We start from the raw sequence: 19,639 nt of genomic DNA on the forward strand, positions 1-19,639 counted from the left end.
TGTAATATCATTGCGACCATTTGAAATTTGGCATTCTTGCATTTGACCTGATAAGTGCAAGATGACAAGATTCAGCTTTCTTTTTCTGCCACACCTGTAAGTGATATGTACAAAAGAAAACAGTTTTGATATTAATACAAGGAGAAATCTCAAAAGCAGTTCATGAGGCAAAAATCCTGATTGTGATTATAAGTCAAATGAGTAACATTAGTATGAACAAAGTGTTCACTCACCTAAGTAGTATTACAAGTACTGTAGCCAAAGGCTTACATGTATTCACTGCATATGTAATTGAGTTTAATTATAAAGCAGTAGCCTTCATTATATTTTCACATCAAGAAGTCTATAAGCAAGTACACTTCCAAATATAGTTAGGAGTGGCTAATTTATATTTATTAAGGTAACAAAATCTGCCACAAGGACCCACAGACTAAAGAGATATTAAAATGCCAGAGTATTCTATTTTGTTTCCTACCAAGTATGAACTTCTCATTTTTAATTCCTAAACCTTGTTATACATTTACTTGAACTGATTATTAGTACTTGAACTTCTGCAGTTGTGTCTTTTTGCTCTTTAAGAAAACACTGCATTTTGATTCATTAAAATAAAGAAATGTGACGAGATGATTCATTCGCTGCAAACTTGAGCTAATGTTGTACAAATGAAATGTTAAATGTCCTCGGTTTCTGCTACAACAGTATCAAATATTTGGTAGTAAGTCTTCTGCTCAGAGCCGTCACCAGCATAATAGGACTTGACACAGCATTCTAACCATGGGCCTTTGTCTGTGGATAACAAAGAAGGTTCAGAATTATCAAAATAGATTTGGTAGATTTTTCTTTTCAATGTGTGAGATAGACACAATCCGATTACCTGCCGACCAATTGAAAAGTAGCAGAGGGCTTTATTCCTAATTCTGGCCTTTAATTTCTAGATGTATTGCTTCAAGTTCAGGGAAAAGGGAGGAAGACTGCTGGGGATTTGGGGCAGACAAGTGCAGAAATGAAGGAGAAGAGAAGAGAGAGAGAGAGGAAAGGGAGCCAGTGAAGAGCAGGAGAGTGGAAAAGGTGGGGAAAGTCAGGGAGAGGGGATGGAGGGAGTGGGGGAGGAGGGAGGAAGTGGGGAATAAGGAGGGAAAGAGAGGGGGAGGGAGTGAGGGAGGGAGTGGGGGATAAGGAGGGAAGGAGAGGGGGAGGTGACAAATATAACATTCTGAAATATAACATTCTGGCCATTATTTAATTGAATTACTCTGTTAGTGCCAGGCACTGCAACGTCACACAAATTAATATTACTAGCAGGCACTGATAGGCTTAGATATTCAATGTTGATGTTCTGCCAAAACAAAAACTTGTGCTACATGAAACAAAGCAGTTTAAGCATCCAAGGTGACAGACAGTGGTAATATTTACATGCTATTGCATGCTAACAACACTGCTGCCTTGAGTGCAATTACAATGTTTATTCTTGTCTATAATTACACCAACAAGTGAGCCACAATTGCAAACTGTTCATTGATCTTCTTAACAAAAGCAGAGAATCAAAATTCTTACTAGAGAATCGGATTGAGGAATTAAATTGAAGTTGCACTGAAAAAGCCTTCCAAATCATACCTACATAAAACAATCCAGCAAGTCAATGTGCACAGCAGTTGGTAATCTGATGATTAATAGTCATATAGCAGATCGGAAATAGCCTCCCAAGAGTGCCTGTGCAATTAGCCCTGAACTATACTGTGACTGTGTTTCTGCAAATCCATACCTGAGTGTTAAAAACTCTGCTGTGAGTGATGACAGCAAGACGTGTGACAGGGTGGATTGTAACCATTTCCCAGAACATCCCCACGACGGCGGGAATCATTTAATGAGTAAAGTAATTCCATCTTCCAGGGAAGTAAAGTTGGATTGGGATACATCAGCAAGCTGTTTACACTTCTAGGGGAGACCAGAATTAGGCTCTCTAAATTTAAGATAGGCAGTAATAAATTTGACAGAGAATTCAACAGAAGTGCATCCAATTTTGAGGGGTCTCCTAAGGTTGGATGGGAAGATTTTACTGCCTTTGGTTAAGGGATCTATAACTGGGGCAATCATTCAGGTATAAGAGTAGCAGCTATACAGGGAAAATGTTTTCACACTTGGAGTGTGGAGGTGATCTGGAACTCACCGTCGAATGGGTAGCACAAGCACATACTGTCATGACATCTAAAGAAAAATGCTTGGATATGCACTTGAAGTGCTAAACCAACAGGACTGTGGACTAAAGAGCTGGAAAGCGGGATGAGGCTGGACAGCTACTTTTCGGGCTATGATAAGCTAAGTGGCCTCCATCTATGCTAGGAGAAAGTGAGGACTGCAAATGCTGGAGAGTCAGTGTAGGAAAGTCAGGCAGCTGTGTTTTTCCAGCGCCACACTTCTCCACTCCATCTATGCTGTCAGCTTCTATCCAGGAAGTGGTTGGAATGAGGAACCCACTGTTAGGAGGAAATGGGTGAGGTGATGAGCTGAGAGGAATTAAGGCAGACTAGATAACACATGGGACAGAAAGGAATAGGATATATTGATTGGATTCGATAGAGAGAGTTGGGAGCAAGCTGTGTGAGGCATAAACTCCAGTATAGCCTTGTTAGGCTGAATGGTCTGCTTCTCTTTACTACTTTATACTACATCCACAGCTGATCTCTCATTTCCCTTTCTAAAGCCGGTGACTCCTCTTGTTTCAGAGGCTGTGGTTTGAGCGGTAGCCAGCTGCCCTTTAGAAACGTGTCTGTCATCTGCATGTGATCCTTTAATGGGAGCGCATCAGCCATTTGATTGCAGGAGCTCATCTAACACTCAGACAATGGAGTTTGGCCCATTTCATAGAATCACTGAACCCCTACAATGCAGAAAGAGTCTGAACTGACCCCCCCCGAAGAGCAACCCACCCCATTTCTGTGACCTCACTTTTATCAATAACCTATCTAAGCTACACATCTCTGGACACTATGGGCATTTTAACATGGCCCTAATCTGCACATCTTTGGAGTTAGAAGGAAGCAGGAGCAGTCATGGGGAGAATGTGCAAATTCCACACAGACTGTCATGTGAGACCCTAGCGTTGTGAAGCAGCAGTGCTAACCACTGAGCCAGTTTTATGCTTTCCTTCTCATTAACTGGAGAATGGAGACTGGTTATTGCCATACAGCACAGACTGGACCTTCCTGCATTCTAATACAACCTGTGTTGCTTGATTGTAAATCATTTTATCCCTTTCCTCACCTCCAGGCTTTGGCATGTGACCCTATCTGACCTAGGCGTGACAGTAATCTAGTCTCAGACTTTTGCCAGTTGAGATGAGGGTAGGTGCAACACACTGTTCCATCCTGCTTTCTCCTGCCTATTCTCCCCCTGAGCTGCCTCTCAGCCATGTGTGGTTCAAGCAGTCCAGGCTGAGGGTTCCATATAGTGGAGCCAATTATACAGCTTTCAACTGATAGATACTGCTCATCAAAGAAAGGGAGCTGGCTGTTGCCATGACATCCAGTACCTGCTGACCTGCTGGTAAACTGCATGACTCAGTGTAGAGGGCAGCCGAGTATGATTATTAAAGACAGGCTTTCAACTGAAACAAAATGGATATATTCCTGCTCCTCCAATCTTTACTGACACCAACATCTTCTGATTACTGAGTTCAACAGTGGCGTATTTCCCTCGAAATCTTCAGGCTGTAGAACTTCCTAATCTGCTCACTTTTCCGCACCATGCATCTTATGTCTGCTTTTCTTCATTCAGACGCCATTTCTGTTGGAAGGAGTGCTTCAGACCTTGCTACTTTCTCTCCTCACCAGGCACTTTCTATCTATCCCTCCCTTGTACTGACCATCAGAGAATCTGACCGTGACTATCCTCGTAACCAGTGTGAAACAGTACCCGGTTACAACGGACGTACACAGATAGCAGTCACAAGGGTTTTTAACATCATGTTTAAACAGTGATTAAAGTTGTCATATTTCTTGCCAGACACTTGCTCTGTATAACATCGTCTGGCTTGATGAATTGTGGAGCACAGCAGGTTTGAAGTATCATCTTATCTGAGCAGGGGTGGTGAAGAGATGGGCTAATCCCTTTGCAGATAAGCTGTGAACTGTCCAAAATGGTGCTGCACTGCAACTTGCCTGTGATATCTCATGCAATTATTTTTGTAATTAGCGCATACAGATCACAGAATGAATGCTTCATAGTTCAAAACACCTCAAATGTTGAGCTGTTGGTCCTTGTGGGCAGCACAGCATGTATTCAACACGTTATGAATTTTTCAAGTCACTTAACAAGAGTGATACCAATGAACACACTGAAAGTAGGAGCTGTGCGATTGAAGGTAGGGTTTAGGCAGCACCTTAAATGAGGGGTAGAGGGGTCTGGGGACAACATTTCAGAGTTTGTGGTCAATCTGAACATGGCTGGTAGTACTGGATTGCTTTAAGCTTGGATGTGAATGTGGGCAGCATCGGAGGATGACAGGTATTTGTACAGCTCAACGGCACCACAGAGAACAGGAGGAGAGGTGCTACAGGAGGGTTTGCAAACAAAGTTGAGAATTTTAAAATTAAGGCACTTGTATACAGCCAACGTCAGTCAATCACAGGGGTGGTGGGTGTACAGGACCAGAAACAGTATGTTTTTGAAAATTGTCAAGGGAGATGTGTAGAGACATGACACTTCGAGTTGATGATAAAGCCCCCTTCGGATTGTTAATGATTCTATCTGGTAATGAATCACCAGGAAGTATCAAAGTAATTTCTAACACTTCAAATGAGACAGTGCTGAAACACTATTCCTTCTTTGAAGTGAGGAGCATCTGCAACAAAAACAAAAGAAAATCAGAACAAAATAAAAATGTCCAGACTTCCCTGGTGTACAGATGACACCAAATACAAGTACTCTCCAGTGCCTTACCTGGATTTGTCCTTGATGGACACAATGTGTCCATTATTCTTGTTAGTTTCTCCTGAAGCACATCGTCGATCATAATATCAGCTGCAGAAATCCCAAAGAATCTTTCCTGAAGGGAAGAATGAACCAGCTTTAATTGGACTCCTGTTACCTGCTGAGTCTTCGGTTTAATTATCCACAAGTTAAATCTAGAAATAAACTACACAACAGCTATTTCAGTGCTAATCTCCACTGGCTCTTAACTGTCCAGATCCTATAATAGCATAAATACACACTGATGTTTAAAGCTGTCACGTATTATTACTGACTGACTCTCAGGCTGTAGCAGAATATTGGAATAGCAAACAAACAAATAGCAAGTTTCAAACAGTTGTTTGAATTTCCTGATACATTGTCTTTTTCTTTAACAAGGAAGTATATTCATTTTCCAATAAAAAAAAATCAACTTCCTTTAATGAATCTGAGGAAATCAGCTAAACTAATGAAATTTTGCAGAGAGTACTACCCAGACCTATTTTGCTCCTGGATTAAGAGTGATCAACATGGCAGAGTGAGGCTGATGACACCTAACTTTCCCTTACTATAATCTAATAAGGCAGAAGCCATGCTCTTCATCTTTCTATTGTCAGTCTTCAAACATTTGATGTTACAAGTCCAGTAGCAAGAGCAATGTTGAAGCAAATGGGAAGTCACAGGGAATTGGATCTGTGAACCTGTCCACTGAACAGAGAATACCTGCAGTGTAGGAACAGGTCATTTGGCCCAACAAGTCTACACTGACCCTCCGAGGAGTAGCCCTCCAAGACCCATCCGCTTAACCCTACATTTCCCATGACTAATGCACCATGGGTAGCACGGTGGCACAGTGGTTAGCACTGCTGCCTCATAGCGCCAGAGATCCGGGTTCAATTCCTGCCTCAGGTGACTGACTGTGTGGAGTTTGCACATTTTCCCTGGGTCTGCATGGGTTTCCTCCAGGTTCTCTGGTTTCCTCGCACAGTCCAAGCATGTGTAGGTTAGGTCCAAACATGCTAAATAGTAGTGTTAGGTGAAGGGGTAAATGTAGGGGAATGGGTCTGGGTGGGTTGCGCTTCGGCGGGACGGTGTGGGCTTGTTGGGCCAAAGGGCCTGTTTCCACACTGTAAGTAATCTATTCTAAACCTACACGTCCCTGAACACTATGGGGCACAGGCAGTTGCCCAAGGCTGGAACCGAACCGAGTCCCTGGCGCTGTGAGATAGCAGTGCTAACCACTGAGCCACCATGCTGCCCTTAAGGGCCATACGTCACCACAGGAAAGAGAATTTGGCTGCTCCTGGAGTAAGTGAACAAAACCCTTTCACGACCACATTGCTTGCTCCCAGTGAGGAAGTGGCTAGAAAATATTATTTGCTTCATCACTAATGTGACCTTAAGCCAGTCCCAAAAAGGCAGTAAAAGTGACACCTGTGTCTACATTGACAGGTCAGTCAATTGCATGAATTTGAGTGCTGATTTTATAGTTGTTTTATTTTACAGAGGGAGAGATTCACCTCAGTCACCTAAGATACTTACACTGTTAGCATCTCATTATCCAAATACCAATCTTCCTTCATACAAACAAACCTGAAACACAGATGTGTTCATTCTAAGTCGGTAAAGTCCCCTTTACTCTGACACGGAATAATCCTTGCCCGACTTGTTCCGACTCCTTATCAGAGTTGCCCCTTTACCTCCTTCCCCCCAACGCCTTCTTAGAATGTCTTTATTAAACCTGCCACTGATTTATACAGGCTCCTACAGAAATCCTGCTGACACCAGCGTCATAAGCTTCACTTGACACAAAGTTGACATCTGCTTTTGCTTTTCATATGGAAATTTCATTTATCTCTTCTAGTCGCTAATCTGAATGTACGCTAACACACTGGACACCATCGGTGCACAGAGTGTGTGCACCCTCATGGACAACAGTACAGTCGACAGACTTCAGAATTAGTTTATTGTCACATGTACTCAAGTACAGAAGTACAGAGAAACTGTTACAATGCTGCCACACATGGACGCCACCTTAATTTCAAATCTTAGATACAAATTAGAGAATCAAAGAAAATGTGACATTACCTTACAATTATTCATGGTATAAGTTAGAAAAATAAGACCTGAGGGAAGGACTGTTCTTGTTGGTAGAAAGCTGGCTCAGCAGAATATCCAGATAATCGCGCTCAGTGATGACCTCAAGAAAATCAGTGCAGGTTACACATTCATTTGGAGTGACTATGGAAAAGAGGAATGGTACAAAGCTGGTGCTGGCTTCACTGCTGTGAATCATTTGGTCAGTCAACTAATTTAACTTCACCGAGGATATTAGTGGTCATCTGATTCTGCTTAAACAGTTTCTGTCTGCCAATTTGCAAACAGTCTCATCAGTGTGTGTATCCCTAGCATGACTAACCCTGATGATGTCAGGATAATCTCGGTGATGACCTCCATTTCCTGACTGCTGCTGTACTGAAGTCAGACAAGGTAATCATTCCCCGTGACTTCAATGTAAAATATTGGCACAGATCACCAGTCATGGGCAGGGATTATCGGAAAAGAAAATCAGGGCTGGTGGTTGTCATGGGCTCCTCTTCCTGAAGATGTACGTTGAGCAGGAACTGTGTAACAGTATCTTGCAAAGAAGCTCAGTCACTTTCACTTGAGGGATTTTCGGAAGAATCTGAAGATTAGAATGCACGACAAATAACAGATGCTGCGGTGCTCACCTGAGATAGCAGACCCAGCATCCAAACTCCACTCAGACAGAGTGGGCTCACCATGAAACTGGAAAGCCTGACACTTGCCTATCAAAGTGAACTGAAGTCTGGCATCATACTCTGATGGTCGAAAAGAACACCACAAGGTGGTGTTCCATACAATGCAGCCAAATGAAAAGCTATGAGATCTCCTTTGAAACCAAAAGCATCTCAGAGTCAGACGAAAGACCTCTGAAAAGGGAATTCTAAGCCAGCAACTCATCTAAGTCTCAATCCTTTGGATATCCTGCCAAGGCAGAAAGACCTTCTGCGCAAAAATCATCTTCAGCAGACACCTACATACTCAGCAGAACTCCCCAGATGATGAACACGGTCATCGTTGTCTCATAGGATGAAAAACGAGAACAGGTGAACCATGCAGACACAGAGAAATCTATGCATCACACCCCTGAAAATGTAATTCAAAAACTGCTGTGGCCCTACATTATGCAGAGAAAAAATCTTTTCTGGAAACTGTTTCTGATGGACATCTCGTGTTAAGGATGTGAATGAAGAAAGCATGAGATGAGATGTGAGATATTTTCCAACAAATAGCTCTCCAACACTTGTCTACTCTCACATGTAAGTAATGGTCAGCTAGGAGAGAACACAGGAGAGTGATAAGGTCCCAAAGGGGTGCTGGGATAAAGAGATCCTTAGGTGGATGTACATGATAAATTCTGGCCATTGTTACTGTAGCATTTGGGATCCTTGGCTTGATTAATCAAGGAACAGACTCAAGAACATTGTGCTGAACATTTACAAAAGATTGGTTAGGTCTCAAATGTTATGTTCCAACTCTGGGAAGTTCTTTAGGTCAGCTGTCAAAGCCTTAAGGAGGGCAAGAGATTTATTAGAATGATCCTGAGGATAAGGGACTTCAGTTTGTGGAGAGATTGAAGATTTTATAGAGATTTACAAAATCACAAATGGCTTTGGCAGCACAAATAAAAAGAAATCACTTCAAGGGCAAAAGAGGGAGTAGGTAATGAACAGAGGTAGGAGAAAGTGAGGACTGCAGATGCTGGAGATCAGAGCTGAAAATGTGGTGTTGCAAAAGCGCTGCAGGTCAGCAGCATCCAAGGAGCAGGGGAATCAATGTTTCGGGCATGAGCCCTTCTTCAGGAATGAGGAGAGTGTGCCAAGCAGGCTAAGATAAAAGGCAGGGAGGAGGGACTTGGGGGAGGGGCGTTGGAAATGCGATAGGTGGAAGAGGGTTAAGGTGAGGGTGATAGGCCAGAGTGGGGGTGGGGACGGATAGGTCAGGAAGAAGATTGCAGGTTAGGAAGGTGGTGTTGAGTTTGAGAGTTGGGACTGAGACAAGGTGGGGGGAGGGGAAATGAGGAAACTAGAGAAATCTGAGTTCATCCCTTGTGGTTGGAGGGTTCCTAGGTGGAAGATGAGGCGCTCTTTCACCGGCCGTCGTGTTGCTATGGTCTGGCGATGGAGGTATCCAAGGACCTGCAGGGACTTGGTGGAGTGGGAGGAGGAGTTGAAGTGTTGATTGGTCTGGGTGTCCCAGAGGTGTTCTCTGAAACGTTCCGCAAGTAGGCGGCCTGTCTACCCAATATAGAAGAGGCCACATCGGGTGCAGCGGATGCAGTAAATGGTGTGTGTGGAGGTGCAGGTGAATTTGTGGTGGATATGGAAGGATCCCTTGGGGCCTTGGAGGGAAGTGAGGGGGGAGGTGTGGGCACAAGTTTTTCCGCCTTGGAACCCTCCAGCCACAAGGGATGAACTCAGATTTCTCCAGTTTCCTCATTTCCCCTCCCCCCTCCCCCCACCTTGTCTCAGTCCCAACCCTCGAACTCAGCACCGCCCTCCTAACCTGCAATCTTCTTCCTATACCTCTCCGCCCCCACCTCCACTCCGGCCTATCACCCTCACCTTAACCTCCTTCCACCTATCGCATTCCCAACACCTCTCCTCCAAGTCCCTCCTCCCTACCTTTTATCTTAGTCTGCTTGGCACACCCTCCTCATTCCTGAAGAAGGGCTCATGCCCGAAATGTCGATTCTCCTGCTCCTTGGATGCTGCCTGACCTGCTGCGCTTTTCCAGCACCACAATGAACAGAGGTAGAAGAGATACAGCGAAGGATGGCACACCAGGTATGGACTTCTCATCATTCCAGGAATCACAGGAACAATACAATTTAGATGAGAATTCTGTCATCCAGCTCCTGCTGAAGCATTATACTTCTGCTCAGTCCAATTTAAGGTCTGTAGCTTTGATGAGGAAGTAAATGTGGTCCATCCTATTTATTCATCTGAAAAGAACTTACAGATTCATCCTGACCACTCAACACTGCCCACCTGCATGCTGCCAATCACAGTACCCCTGGATATCCATTCTGTGTGTTGAACAACCATAATCCAGAATTGGTTCAAGGAACAGGTGTTAAAGGTGCATTTTCCTAGTTCTACTTCATATCATTGTGTCTCACAATTGCAGTTTAATCCGATGCACTGCTTGAGGGCTATTTTCAATCCGTATTCAATATACTCTGATAGATTTCTGCAGTATTAAAAGAACATTGAATATTACAGCGCAGTACAGGCCCTGAGCCCTCGATATTGCACGACCTGTGGAACCAATTTGAAGCCTATCTATCTTAGACTATTTCATTTTCATCCATATGTTTATCCAATGTATTGCTGAGGTAATTTGAGATCACCTCAATATTTCAACACCAGGAATCAATCTCTTGGTCTCGAATGTTTGCACTTTCTCCATAAATTGGGTGAATCTGTCATCGCGTGGATAAAATTGGAAAGATGCAAAGCATCGAAGGGCTGAATGGCCTACTCCTGCACCCATTGTCTGTTGTCTATTGTCATTCTGTGATCCGCCACTGTATCATATCATCATTAACTAGTGGTGGCATATTTCAAGAAAGTAAATCCAGTTAATATAAATATTGATTGAATGATGTTGGATTTCAGGCAGCATAATTTACACTACCATCTGATCGCCAGAACTAGTTAAGTATTTTATAGCGCTTTTTCATTCTTCTCTATGAAACAGTTTCATATTACAGAGAAAGTTCGATTATCTGGCATTCGATTATCCGAATATCAGATTACCTGGCAAGATTGCAAGGTCCCAATGCTTTGGTTAAACTATATTATCCAGCATTCTATTATCCGGAATTCAATTAACCAAAAGAAATACTCCCCACCCATGTCCTTCAGATAATCAGAGTTCCTCTGTACAACCTATCTTTTTAAACAAAAAACCTTCAATGGCAATGATACTTCTAACCAACACTAGTTCCTGTGGTGCAAGTTTCTGTCAACACTTCACGAACTGGGGCTGGATGGGGAAGAGTCAAAGGTTAACTTACCGCCTCATTCCACAGGAATGCATCAAGTGATCCTGATCGATCATCAAATGTAAACTTCATGACAAAAACATAGCTTAGAAGCTGAACACCTAAAACTAGTGCAAAGAAAGCAAGTTAAATAAAGCCAATGAAGTGTAATAAAGCAAATGGCATAAATTTGTTAGGCCCCTCAGGATGTAGCTACGAGAGGAATGATGAGAAAACTCTTTGTCGTCAGTGAGCTATTGTGATGTGGAGTCAAGTGCTTGAAACAATTTTTTGGGTCAAAGTCCTGGAATTCCTTTCCTCATGGCATTGTGCGTCTATCTACAGGACGCAGACTGCAGATGTTCAACTCACCACCACCTTCTCAAGGTTAACCAGGGACGGGCAATAAATGGCAGCCCTATCAGCAATGCCCAAGTTCCACGGGCAAATAAAACAAAAAAAAAAGGAAATGAAGGCATCTTCGATAATAATGTTTATAAATAGAATTGGGCATTTACTTGAAAGGGAAAGAAATGCAGGCCGCGGGTGAAGTGCATATGAGTGGGACAAATTGGTTATTTTATTCAAACAGCTAGTAAATGTGTGATGGGCTGAACAACCTCCTTCGCTGGGAGATGTTGTTATAAATATAACTGGCTAAGCATCAGCTTGATGAATGAAGGAAGACCTGAAACTTCAATGTTGGAGGAATTCAAATACATAAAGTAAACTTTGCTACACTAACTTTAATAAGTAATATGTAGCTGATATTCATTACTCTTGATGCTGAAAAACGAAAGCTATGCATGACTAGGAATTTACCCCTAACTTGCTTATTCCACGCAATGGTTAGAGTAATTAAAGCTGAATCATTCACTCTTTTTCAGCACCTTGAATCTATGGAATTCTGTATCTGTTCCAATCTTTCATCCAGGGCAATGACGAGATTTTAAAACTCAAGTTTAATGCCCCCACTTTTCGATCTTAGTCCTTCACTTGTATGTATTTCAAATGGTTTCCTCAAAAAAACCTCTGGAAATACAATGCTCAAGATAGAATTTCACTCCTGACACTACGAGCATATCGTGAACAGTAAATGACCAAAATAATTTGCCCTCGCCACTTTTAACGTGGCCGAACATTTAAAGATGCTTCACAAAAAAAGTTATGAAAATAAAGTTTGAGAACGTCACACTTAAGCACATATTGTGACAGGTGACCAAAAACTCAGTTTTGGTGTATGTCTTATAGGGGAGGAAAGAGAGGCAAAGAGAGATAGAGAGGAATGGAGGTGTAGGAAGAAAATTCTAGAGCTTACAGCCCAAGCAACAGAAAACAAGGTCACAAAGGTTTATTGTTTCTAATTTGTAGAAGTGGGCGGCATGGTGGCACAGTGGTTAGCACTGCTGCCTCAAAGCGCCTGAGACCCGGGTTCAATTCCCACCTCAGGCAACTGTCTGTGTGAAGTTTGCACATTCTCCCCGTGTCTGCATGGGTTTCCTCCGGGTGCTCCAGTTTCCTCCCACAGTCCAAAAATGTGCAGGTTAGGTGAATTGCCCATGGTAAATGTAGGGGAATGGTCTGGGTGGGTTGCTCTTCAGAGGGTCGGTGTGGACTTGTTGGGCCGAAGGGCCTGTTTCCACACTGTAAGTAAATTAATCGAAATGGTTAAAATCATGCAAAAGCAGCGTTCCAGAACTAGAGGAGTTCTGGGAGTGTGCAGAGTTATTGGAAGGGATGAGGCCATGGAGTGATTTGAAAACCAGGTCAAGAATTTTAATGTTGAGGCTTTGTCAGAGTGGAAGCCATTGTAAGGGGGGGGGGTGATAGGTGAACAGAGCTTGCCGAGAGGTAGTGTAGGAGCAGTGGTGTTCTTGAATGATTGTGGGTTCGCTGAAGGTGAAAGTGGCAAGCCGGTTCGGATAAGATCAAAATGACCAAGTCTTAAGGTAACACAATTATGGATGATAGAACAATTGAGGCAAGGTGGAAACAGGTGATGCTACAAGACAGAAAGAGGTGGCCTTGATGATGAGGCAGACATGTGGCCAGAAATGATCTCAGGGAGTCAAATATGGTACCATGGTTACAAAACAGTCTGGTTCCACATCACTGACAAGAAAATGGGATAAATTTGATGGCTCAGTTTGCTCGACAATTACAAAATAGGGTCAAAGCTAATTGCAGGGTAACATGGGAAATATGTCCAACTGGAAAAGAACAAATTACCTTTGGCTATTGCTGACGACTCCCAAGTTCCTGATTGCGACAGTGATTGAAGAACATTCACGGGCTGTGGATCAGAACAATTCTTGCAGCTGGAGAAGAAAGTGATCACCATTTAGGAAGCAAGTTGGCACCCAAATTTTCCCACCTCATTTTAAAAACTCATGTGATTTACTTAACAGCTGCTGCTCAGCAACACATTATCCGTCCTTTTATTACGAACTATATGCACCGTCAGATAGTTTTGACATCTGAATTAAATTTAGATATAGGATAGAACTTATGAGACCTTTGTTAGGGAGCTTTATGTGGAGCCACCTCTAGGGGACAGTGACTATCATACGACAGAATTCACCCTGCAGTTTGAGAGGGAGAAGCTGGGGTCACATGTAACAGCATTCCAATTGAGTAAAGGTGACTCCAAAGGCACGATGTAGGGGCTGGCCAGAGTTGGTTGGAAGGGGAGCTGAGCAGGGAAGATGGTGGAGCAGCAACGGCAGGGGTTTCTGGGGGTAATTCAAGAGGCACAGCAAGAAATTCATCCCAAGGAAGGAGAAACATACTAAGGGAAGGACGAGGCAACTGTGGCCAACAAAGGAAGTCAGGGACAGCATAAAGTTAAAGATTAAACCATTCAATGGAATGAAGATTCAAGAGGATTGGGAAGCCTTTAAAAACCAACAGAAGAGAAAAGCAAAGGGAGGAGAAAATGAAATAGGAGGGTAAGCTAGCTAGTACTGGAAATAAAGATTGCAAGAATTATATTACATATATAAAACATAAGAGAGAGGCAAGAGTGGACATTGGGCGACTGGAAAATAAAGCTGGAGCAGCAGTTATGGGGAACAAAAAGACAGCAGAGGAACTGAATAGATACTTTGCATCAATTTTCATATTGGGAGACATCAGTAGCATATCAGCACTTCAAGAAAGTCAGGGAGCAGAAGTGAGTGTAGTGATCATCACTAAGAAGAAAGTGCTAAGGGATCTGCAAGGTCTGAGAGTGGACAAGTCACATAGGCCAGGTGGACCACACTCCAGAGTTCTGAAGGAAATAACTAAGGAGACTGGGGAGGCATTGGTGGAGGATCTTCAGAAATCCCTGGCATCAGGGATGACCCCAGAGGACTAGAAAATGGCGAACGTAACATCCCTGTTTGAGGAAGGAGGGAGGGAGGCAGAAGACAAGAAACTACAGACTGGTTAGCCTGACCTCAGTCATTGGTAAGATTTGAGAGGCCATTATTGAGGGTGAGATTACGGAAGCCTTGGAAGTGCATGTAAAATAGAGCTGAGTCAACACAACTTTGTCAAGTGGAGGTCATTCCTGACAAACTGATTGGAATTCTTTGAGGAGGTAATGAACAAGTTAGATCAAGTAAAGCCAGTGGGCATGACCTAGTTGGATTTCCAGAAGGTTTTTGGCAAGGTGCTACACAAAAGCTGGTGTTAGGGGCCAAGTACTGGCATAGACAGAGGATTGGTTGACTTGCACAGAGTAGACACTGAGGATAAAGGGGTCTTTTTCAGGATGGCAGCCAGTCACTAGTGGATTTCCACAGGAGTCAGTCATAGGATCACAACTATTCAAATTATACATTAATGATCTGGAAAAGGAACTGAGGGCATTGTTGCTAAGTTTATAGATGACACAAAGATAGGCAGAAAAGCAGGTAGTGTTGAGGAAGCTGGAAGGCTGCAGAAGGACTTGGACAGGCTATGAGAATGGGCAAAGAAGAGCTCATTGGAATACAATGTGGGGCAGCACAAGGTTATGCACTTTGATAGGAAGAATACAGGTGTCAACTATTTTGGAAATGGAGAAAGGTTTTCAAAATCTGAAGCACAAAGGGACTGAGGAGTCTTAGTTCAGAATTGTCTTCAGGTTAACAGACAGTTTCAGCTGGTAGTTAGGAAGGCAAATGAAATGTTGCCATTCATTTTAAAAGGGCTACTGGACAAAAGCAAAGATGTATTGCTAAGGTTGTATAAAGCTCTGGTCAGACTACATTTGGAATGTTGAGAGCAGTTTGGGCACTGTATCTAAAAAAGGATGTGTTGGCATTGGAGGGGGCCCAGAGGAAGTTTACTAGAATGATCCTGAGGATGAAAGCCTTGTCATATGAGGACTCTGGGTCTGTACTTGACTGAGTTTAGAAGGAGGCGAAGAGATTTCATTGAAACTTACAGAATACTGACAGCCTGGATAGAATGGATGTGGAGAAGATGCTTCCATTAGTAAAAGGGACTAGAACCCAAGGGTACAGCCTTAGAATAAAGGAATGACTCTTTAGAACGGAGATGAGGAGGAACTTTTACAGCCAATGGGTGTGAATCTGAGGAACTCATTGTACAGAAGGCTGTAGAGGCCAAGTCATTGAGTGGTACTTAAGACCGAGATAGATAGGTTCTTGATTAGTAAGGGGAATGAGAAGGCAGGAGAATGGGGTTGGGAAACAGATCATCAAATGGCGGAGTAGACCAAAATGGGTGACTGGCCTTATTCTGCTTTTATATCTTATGGTCTAACAACTTTATTCAACCAATGAATTTAGACTGGACTATGTGATATTAGTTTTTCAATGTAATTGATGTTGGTAAAAATCTGTTGCACCTTTTAACTAAAATTAGTTGTTGAGGGAAGATTTTTGTAATAGACAACTTGCTGCTACTTAACAGGAGTTAACGACCATGATATTTGCTGATCTCACTTTGTTAATATGGAGCTTTCTATCATGCATTTCATGCTTTCTATCATTCTTTGAAGAGAAGATGATCATGTTCACCATCTTCAGCGTTGAGTTCGGTCCATACCAATTCAGACCAAGGTCAAAAGATATGCCTTTGCCTCTTTTAAAATAATTACCAATAGAATATGATGTGTGCTATTAAACTAAAACATAAAATTATTCATCTAGGAAATTTCTTTGGCCTTTCTAGACTGAATGGGTTATTCCCACAAACTTCAATAAGCATACTCTGGTTTGCCAAAGTATGCTCTGTAGATATCTGGAACACGTTAAACAGCACTGGCTACAATATGCATCAACCCACTTACTCGAATACTTGGGGTTCTCCTGAGGTAATGGTCACAGGAGTGGAAGAAAGTTTACAAGAAAAGGCAAGGCAGTGATTCAAGTTGGCTCAAAGTGAGTAAGTGCTAAGAGAGTATCAAATAGCTCAGAGATACAGCACAGTCTAGTCCGTGAGCTGGGTCTCTCCCTCTAACTGCAAACAATCCTTGCTCCATGATAGGTGTTGCTGCAATCTGGAAGTGCAGCACTGAAGTGTTGAAGCATCATATAAGTGGACTGGCGATGTATCTTGAGGGTTTTTAGAGGCTAGAACATGTTGGATGCCAATATTCATACACAAAGGATGCATGTGACTATGCTCTGAGATGTTGGCATCAGATGCTCGACATCAAGATCCTTCAGAGCAACTGGGAAGTTGAAGTCGCCAGGTACCTGCCCTGGTTTCCAAGTCAGGAATTCCTAGCCCAGTTTGCTCATGGAAGGTGGCATGATAGAAAGCTCCATATTAACAAAGTGAGATCAGCAAATATCATGGTCGTTAACTCCTGTTAAGTAGCAGCAAGTTGTCTATTACAAAAATCTTCCCTCAACAACTAATTTTAGTTAAAAGGTGCAACAGATTTTTACCAACATCAAGCTAAGCCATACCGGATTTCTTGCATGATTCTGTCACAATTTGCATCCTGGCCTATGTCATTCAGGGCATTGTCCTTGAAGTCTACATTTGGTACAACTCAGAACTGATGCCTGTAAAAGGGCTAGTGAACCAATATCATAGTGCAGTGTGCTAACGCATTAGGATCAGAGGACTTTACTGGTCACAAATGAAGCAATGCCATAAATTATAGAATCACAGATTCATTGAATCCCTACAGCACATTTGGCCCATTGAGTCCACACTGACTCTCCAAAGAGCATACCCAGAGCCACCCCCTTCCCGTATCCCTGTAACCCTGCATTTTCTATGGCTAATCCACCTAGCCCACACATTCCTGGACACTATGGGCAATTCAGCATAGTCAATACACTTAACCTGCTCATCTTCGGACTGTGAGAGGAAACCAGAGCACCAGGAGTAAACCCACACAGAGCGTTCAAACTCTTCACTGACAGTGGCCCGAGGGTGGAATCAAACCCCAGGTCCCTGGTACTGTGAAGGCAGCAGTGCTAACCACGGAGCCAACGAGCTGAACAAATTAGCTGTTCGGGGTTTCAATCCTATTATTGGAGATTGGGAATTGAATGGAAATTCTATATCCTGTTGGATAAGGAACACCCAACAGCACAATCTGAAAATTGCGCAGCCATTTTCTTTTCCCACTTTCAACTCTGTCCTTATAAAAGAGAAAATAAGCTCATATGATGTACAAGGTGGTCAACATTTAGAGAAGGTGTTCGGGCAAAACGAAAGTTCAACTTGATTTACCCATAATGCCATTTTCTATCTTCTATAAGGAATGGAATGGAAAGGTCATTCAAAGACAGACATTCGGTCCTGGAACTGGTAGGAATGACCCTTCCAAATCTCTCGGAGAGTCGATACAGATCATTTAGAGACATTCCTTGGGGGGGAAGAAAAAGAGGAAAAATGTAACTTAATAATCCAAGCAGCTCAGAATTCAACTTGCAGTGTTCTTTATATTTATTTTTAGCATAATATTTATAGAATTCAACATATTTCTTACTGTCTGTTGAAGCAGTGAGCTACATCAAATATGCTTTTGAGACACAGGTAGGCTTTTGGTTTTCTCTTGCATTTAAGTTTCTTCTATATTCAAAACAGTTGTCGTAGAAAATCCAACTTTCCTTTGAATACTTAACTGAATATTGTTAAATCTTTATGTGGTCACTCCAAGACAGCATTATGTAATGGGATGTCCAATTATTATCGCAAATTTCAAAAACAGAGGGAGAAAACATAACTGGCTCTATTTAATCTCATGAGCAGGGTGATATGAGGGTCACTGTTATCAATTCCATGAGTACCTGCAAAGGTATGGTACCGAAGTGATGACTTTCTCTCAAGACTGAGCAAACGTGCAAGAATACTAGCACAGTTAATAAGCTCCTCAAATATGTATTGGGCTTCTGGTATATGTCGACCTCCGATTAAATACAGTGATAGAAAGCTACTAGGCTTTCATTAAAAGCAACAATTGTCCGTTATACAATTTATAAAGTAAAAGCACTGACTGTACAAACAGGAAAAAAAATGAGCGTAGAACTTTAAAAACATGAGATGTGCTCAGGGCTCCTTTCTGAAAGCAGTCAGACTGGAAGCTCATACCTTTAGGAAGAGCATTAGAGTCTTGTGAATTATTACTGATGCATCTATAGTCTTGCATCTGTTTTTCGGGAGAAAGTGAGGACTGAAGATGCTGGAAATCATCATTGAAAAGTGTGGCACTGGAAAAGCACAGCAGGCCAGGCAGAATCCGAGGAGGAGGAGGAGAAGGAGAATCGACATTTCAGGCGGCTTCTGCCTGGAATGTTGTCTCTCCATCCTCACATGCTGCCTGACCTGCTGTGCTTTCCCAACGTCACATTTTTAAAATTTTTTTTTGGCTTCTCCCTATTTTGACTTTCCTACCTCCCTACTGGTGATTCTCTGAGCACTAGGAACTCTCCATAACAGCTTGTCAATGCAGAGATTTAGATAGTGACCATAGACAGAAGAATCACTGATGCCATCCTGGCCAAAGACAATCCACACAATGGAGACAATGAAGACACTAGTTGGGTTGATGACACTGGCTGACAGCACTGGTTTTGATGGAAAATATTGAGATTACCTGTGGTATCAAATTTACTCATTTCCATTCCACAGCTTGTTTCAGCTATGTTTATTTTTAACAGAATGCTACAATCTCATCAAATGCAACCTGATGGGTTTACCTTTGTCTATCATTTATGTTCTCTACTTGCACTAACATTAGTAGTGGTGCTGCATGTTTTTACCTTCCACCAGGATTGTGGAGTGCTCTGGAACACTTTGCTCTTCACCTGTCTTCACTAGATGAACAGTGATCCGGCGCTGTCTTTCACCTTCTGCCTCCCAAGTGGCTGTCTTGTACCACGCAGCATCATGTGACCGGATATCAGGGTCAACAGCTGTGGAACCAGGACTGTAAAGACCTTGCAAAACAGTGTCAATATCGTCGTCATTTGGAATCTCCTGCCTGATAAATGGACCCATGGGAACCAGTCAGCACAGACACACCATAGTTATGCACAGAAATGAGTTAGCACATTTTCAACTAAGATCAAAGATACTTGTCACAGGTAGAACAAGTTAAATGTCTTCATTGAAGATTCATCAGGACTTTTTTCTTCCTACAGGTCTTATCCCACAAGTTAC

The 19,639-nt window shown here is 42.6% G+C and overlaps 1 protein-coding gene across 5 annotated transcripts in view; it reads right to left on the bottom strand.

Moving 5' to 3' along the window:
* Positions 1–599: 599 nt before the first annotated feature.
* The window catches only part of pot1 (protection of telomeres 1 homolog), a 326,410-nt gene continuing 307,370 nt past the window's right edge, over positions 600–19,639 (bottom strand). For 3 of the 5 annotated variants that reach the window (XM_060839484.1, XM_060839482.1, XM_060839485.1), the window contains exons 15-20: positions 19,240–19,460; positions 17,708–17,843; positions 13,250–13,338; positions 11,054–11,148; positions 4,939–5,044; positions 600–786 (exon numbers count right to left, since the gene is read on the bottom strand). In XM_060839484.1, coding sequence (XP_060695467.1) covers positions 671–786; positions 4,939–5,044; positions 11,054–11,148; positions 13,250–13,338; positions 17,708–17,843; positions 19,240–19,460 — 763 coding nt within the window. In that variant the 3' untranslated portion in view covers positions 600–670. Of the gene's footprint in view, positions 787–4,938; positions 5,045–11,053; positions 11,149–12,599; positions 12,665–13,249; positions 13,339–17,707; positions 17,844–19,239; positions 19,461–19,639 lie in introns of those variants that run through there. The other 2 variants (XM_060839486.1, XM_060839487.1) reach the window with 2 other exon arrangements.

Source organism: Hemiscyllium ocellatum, chromosome 19, assembly GCF_020745735.1.
Source record: "Hemiscyllium ocellatum isolate sHemOce1 chromosome 19, sHemOce1.pat.X.cur, whole genome shotgun sequence".
Lineage (NCBI taxonomy): Eukaryota > Metazoa > Chordata > Chondrichthyes > Orectolobiformes > Hemiscylliidae > Hemiscyllium > Hemiscyllium ocellatum.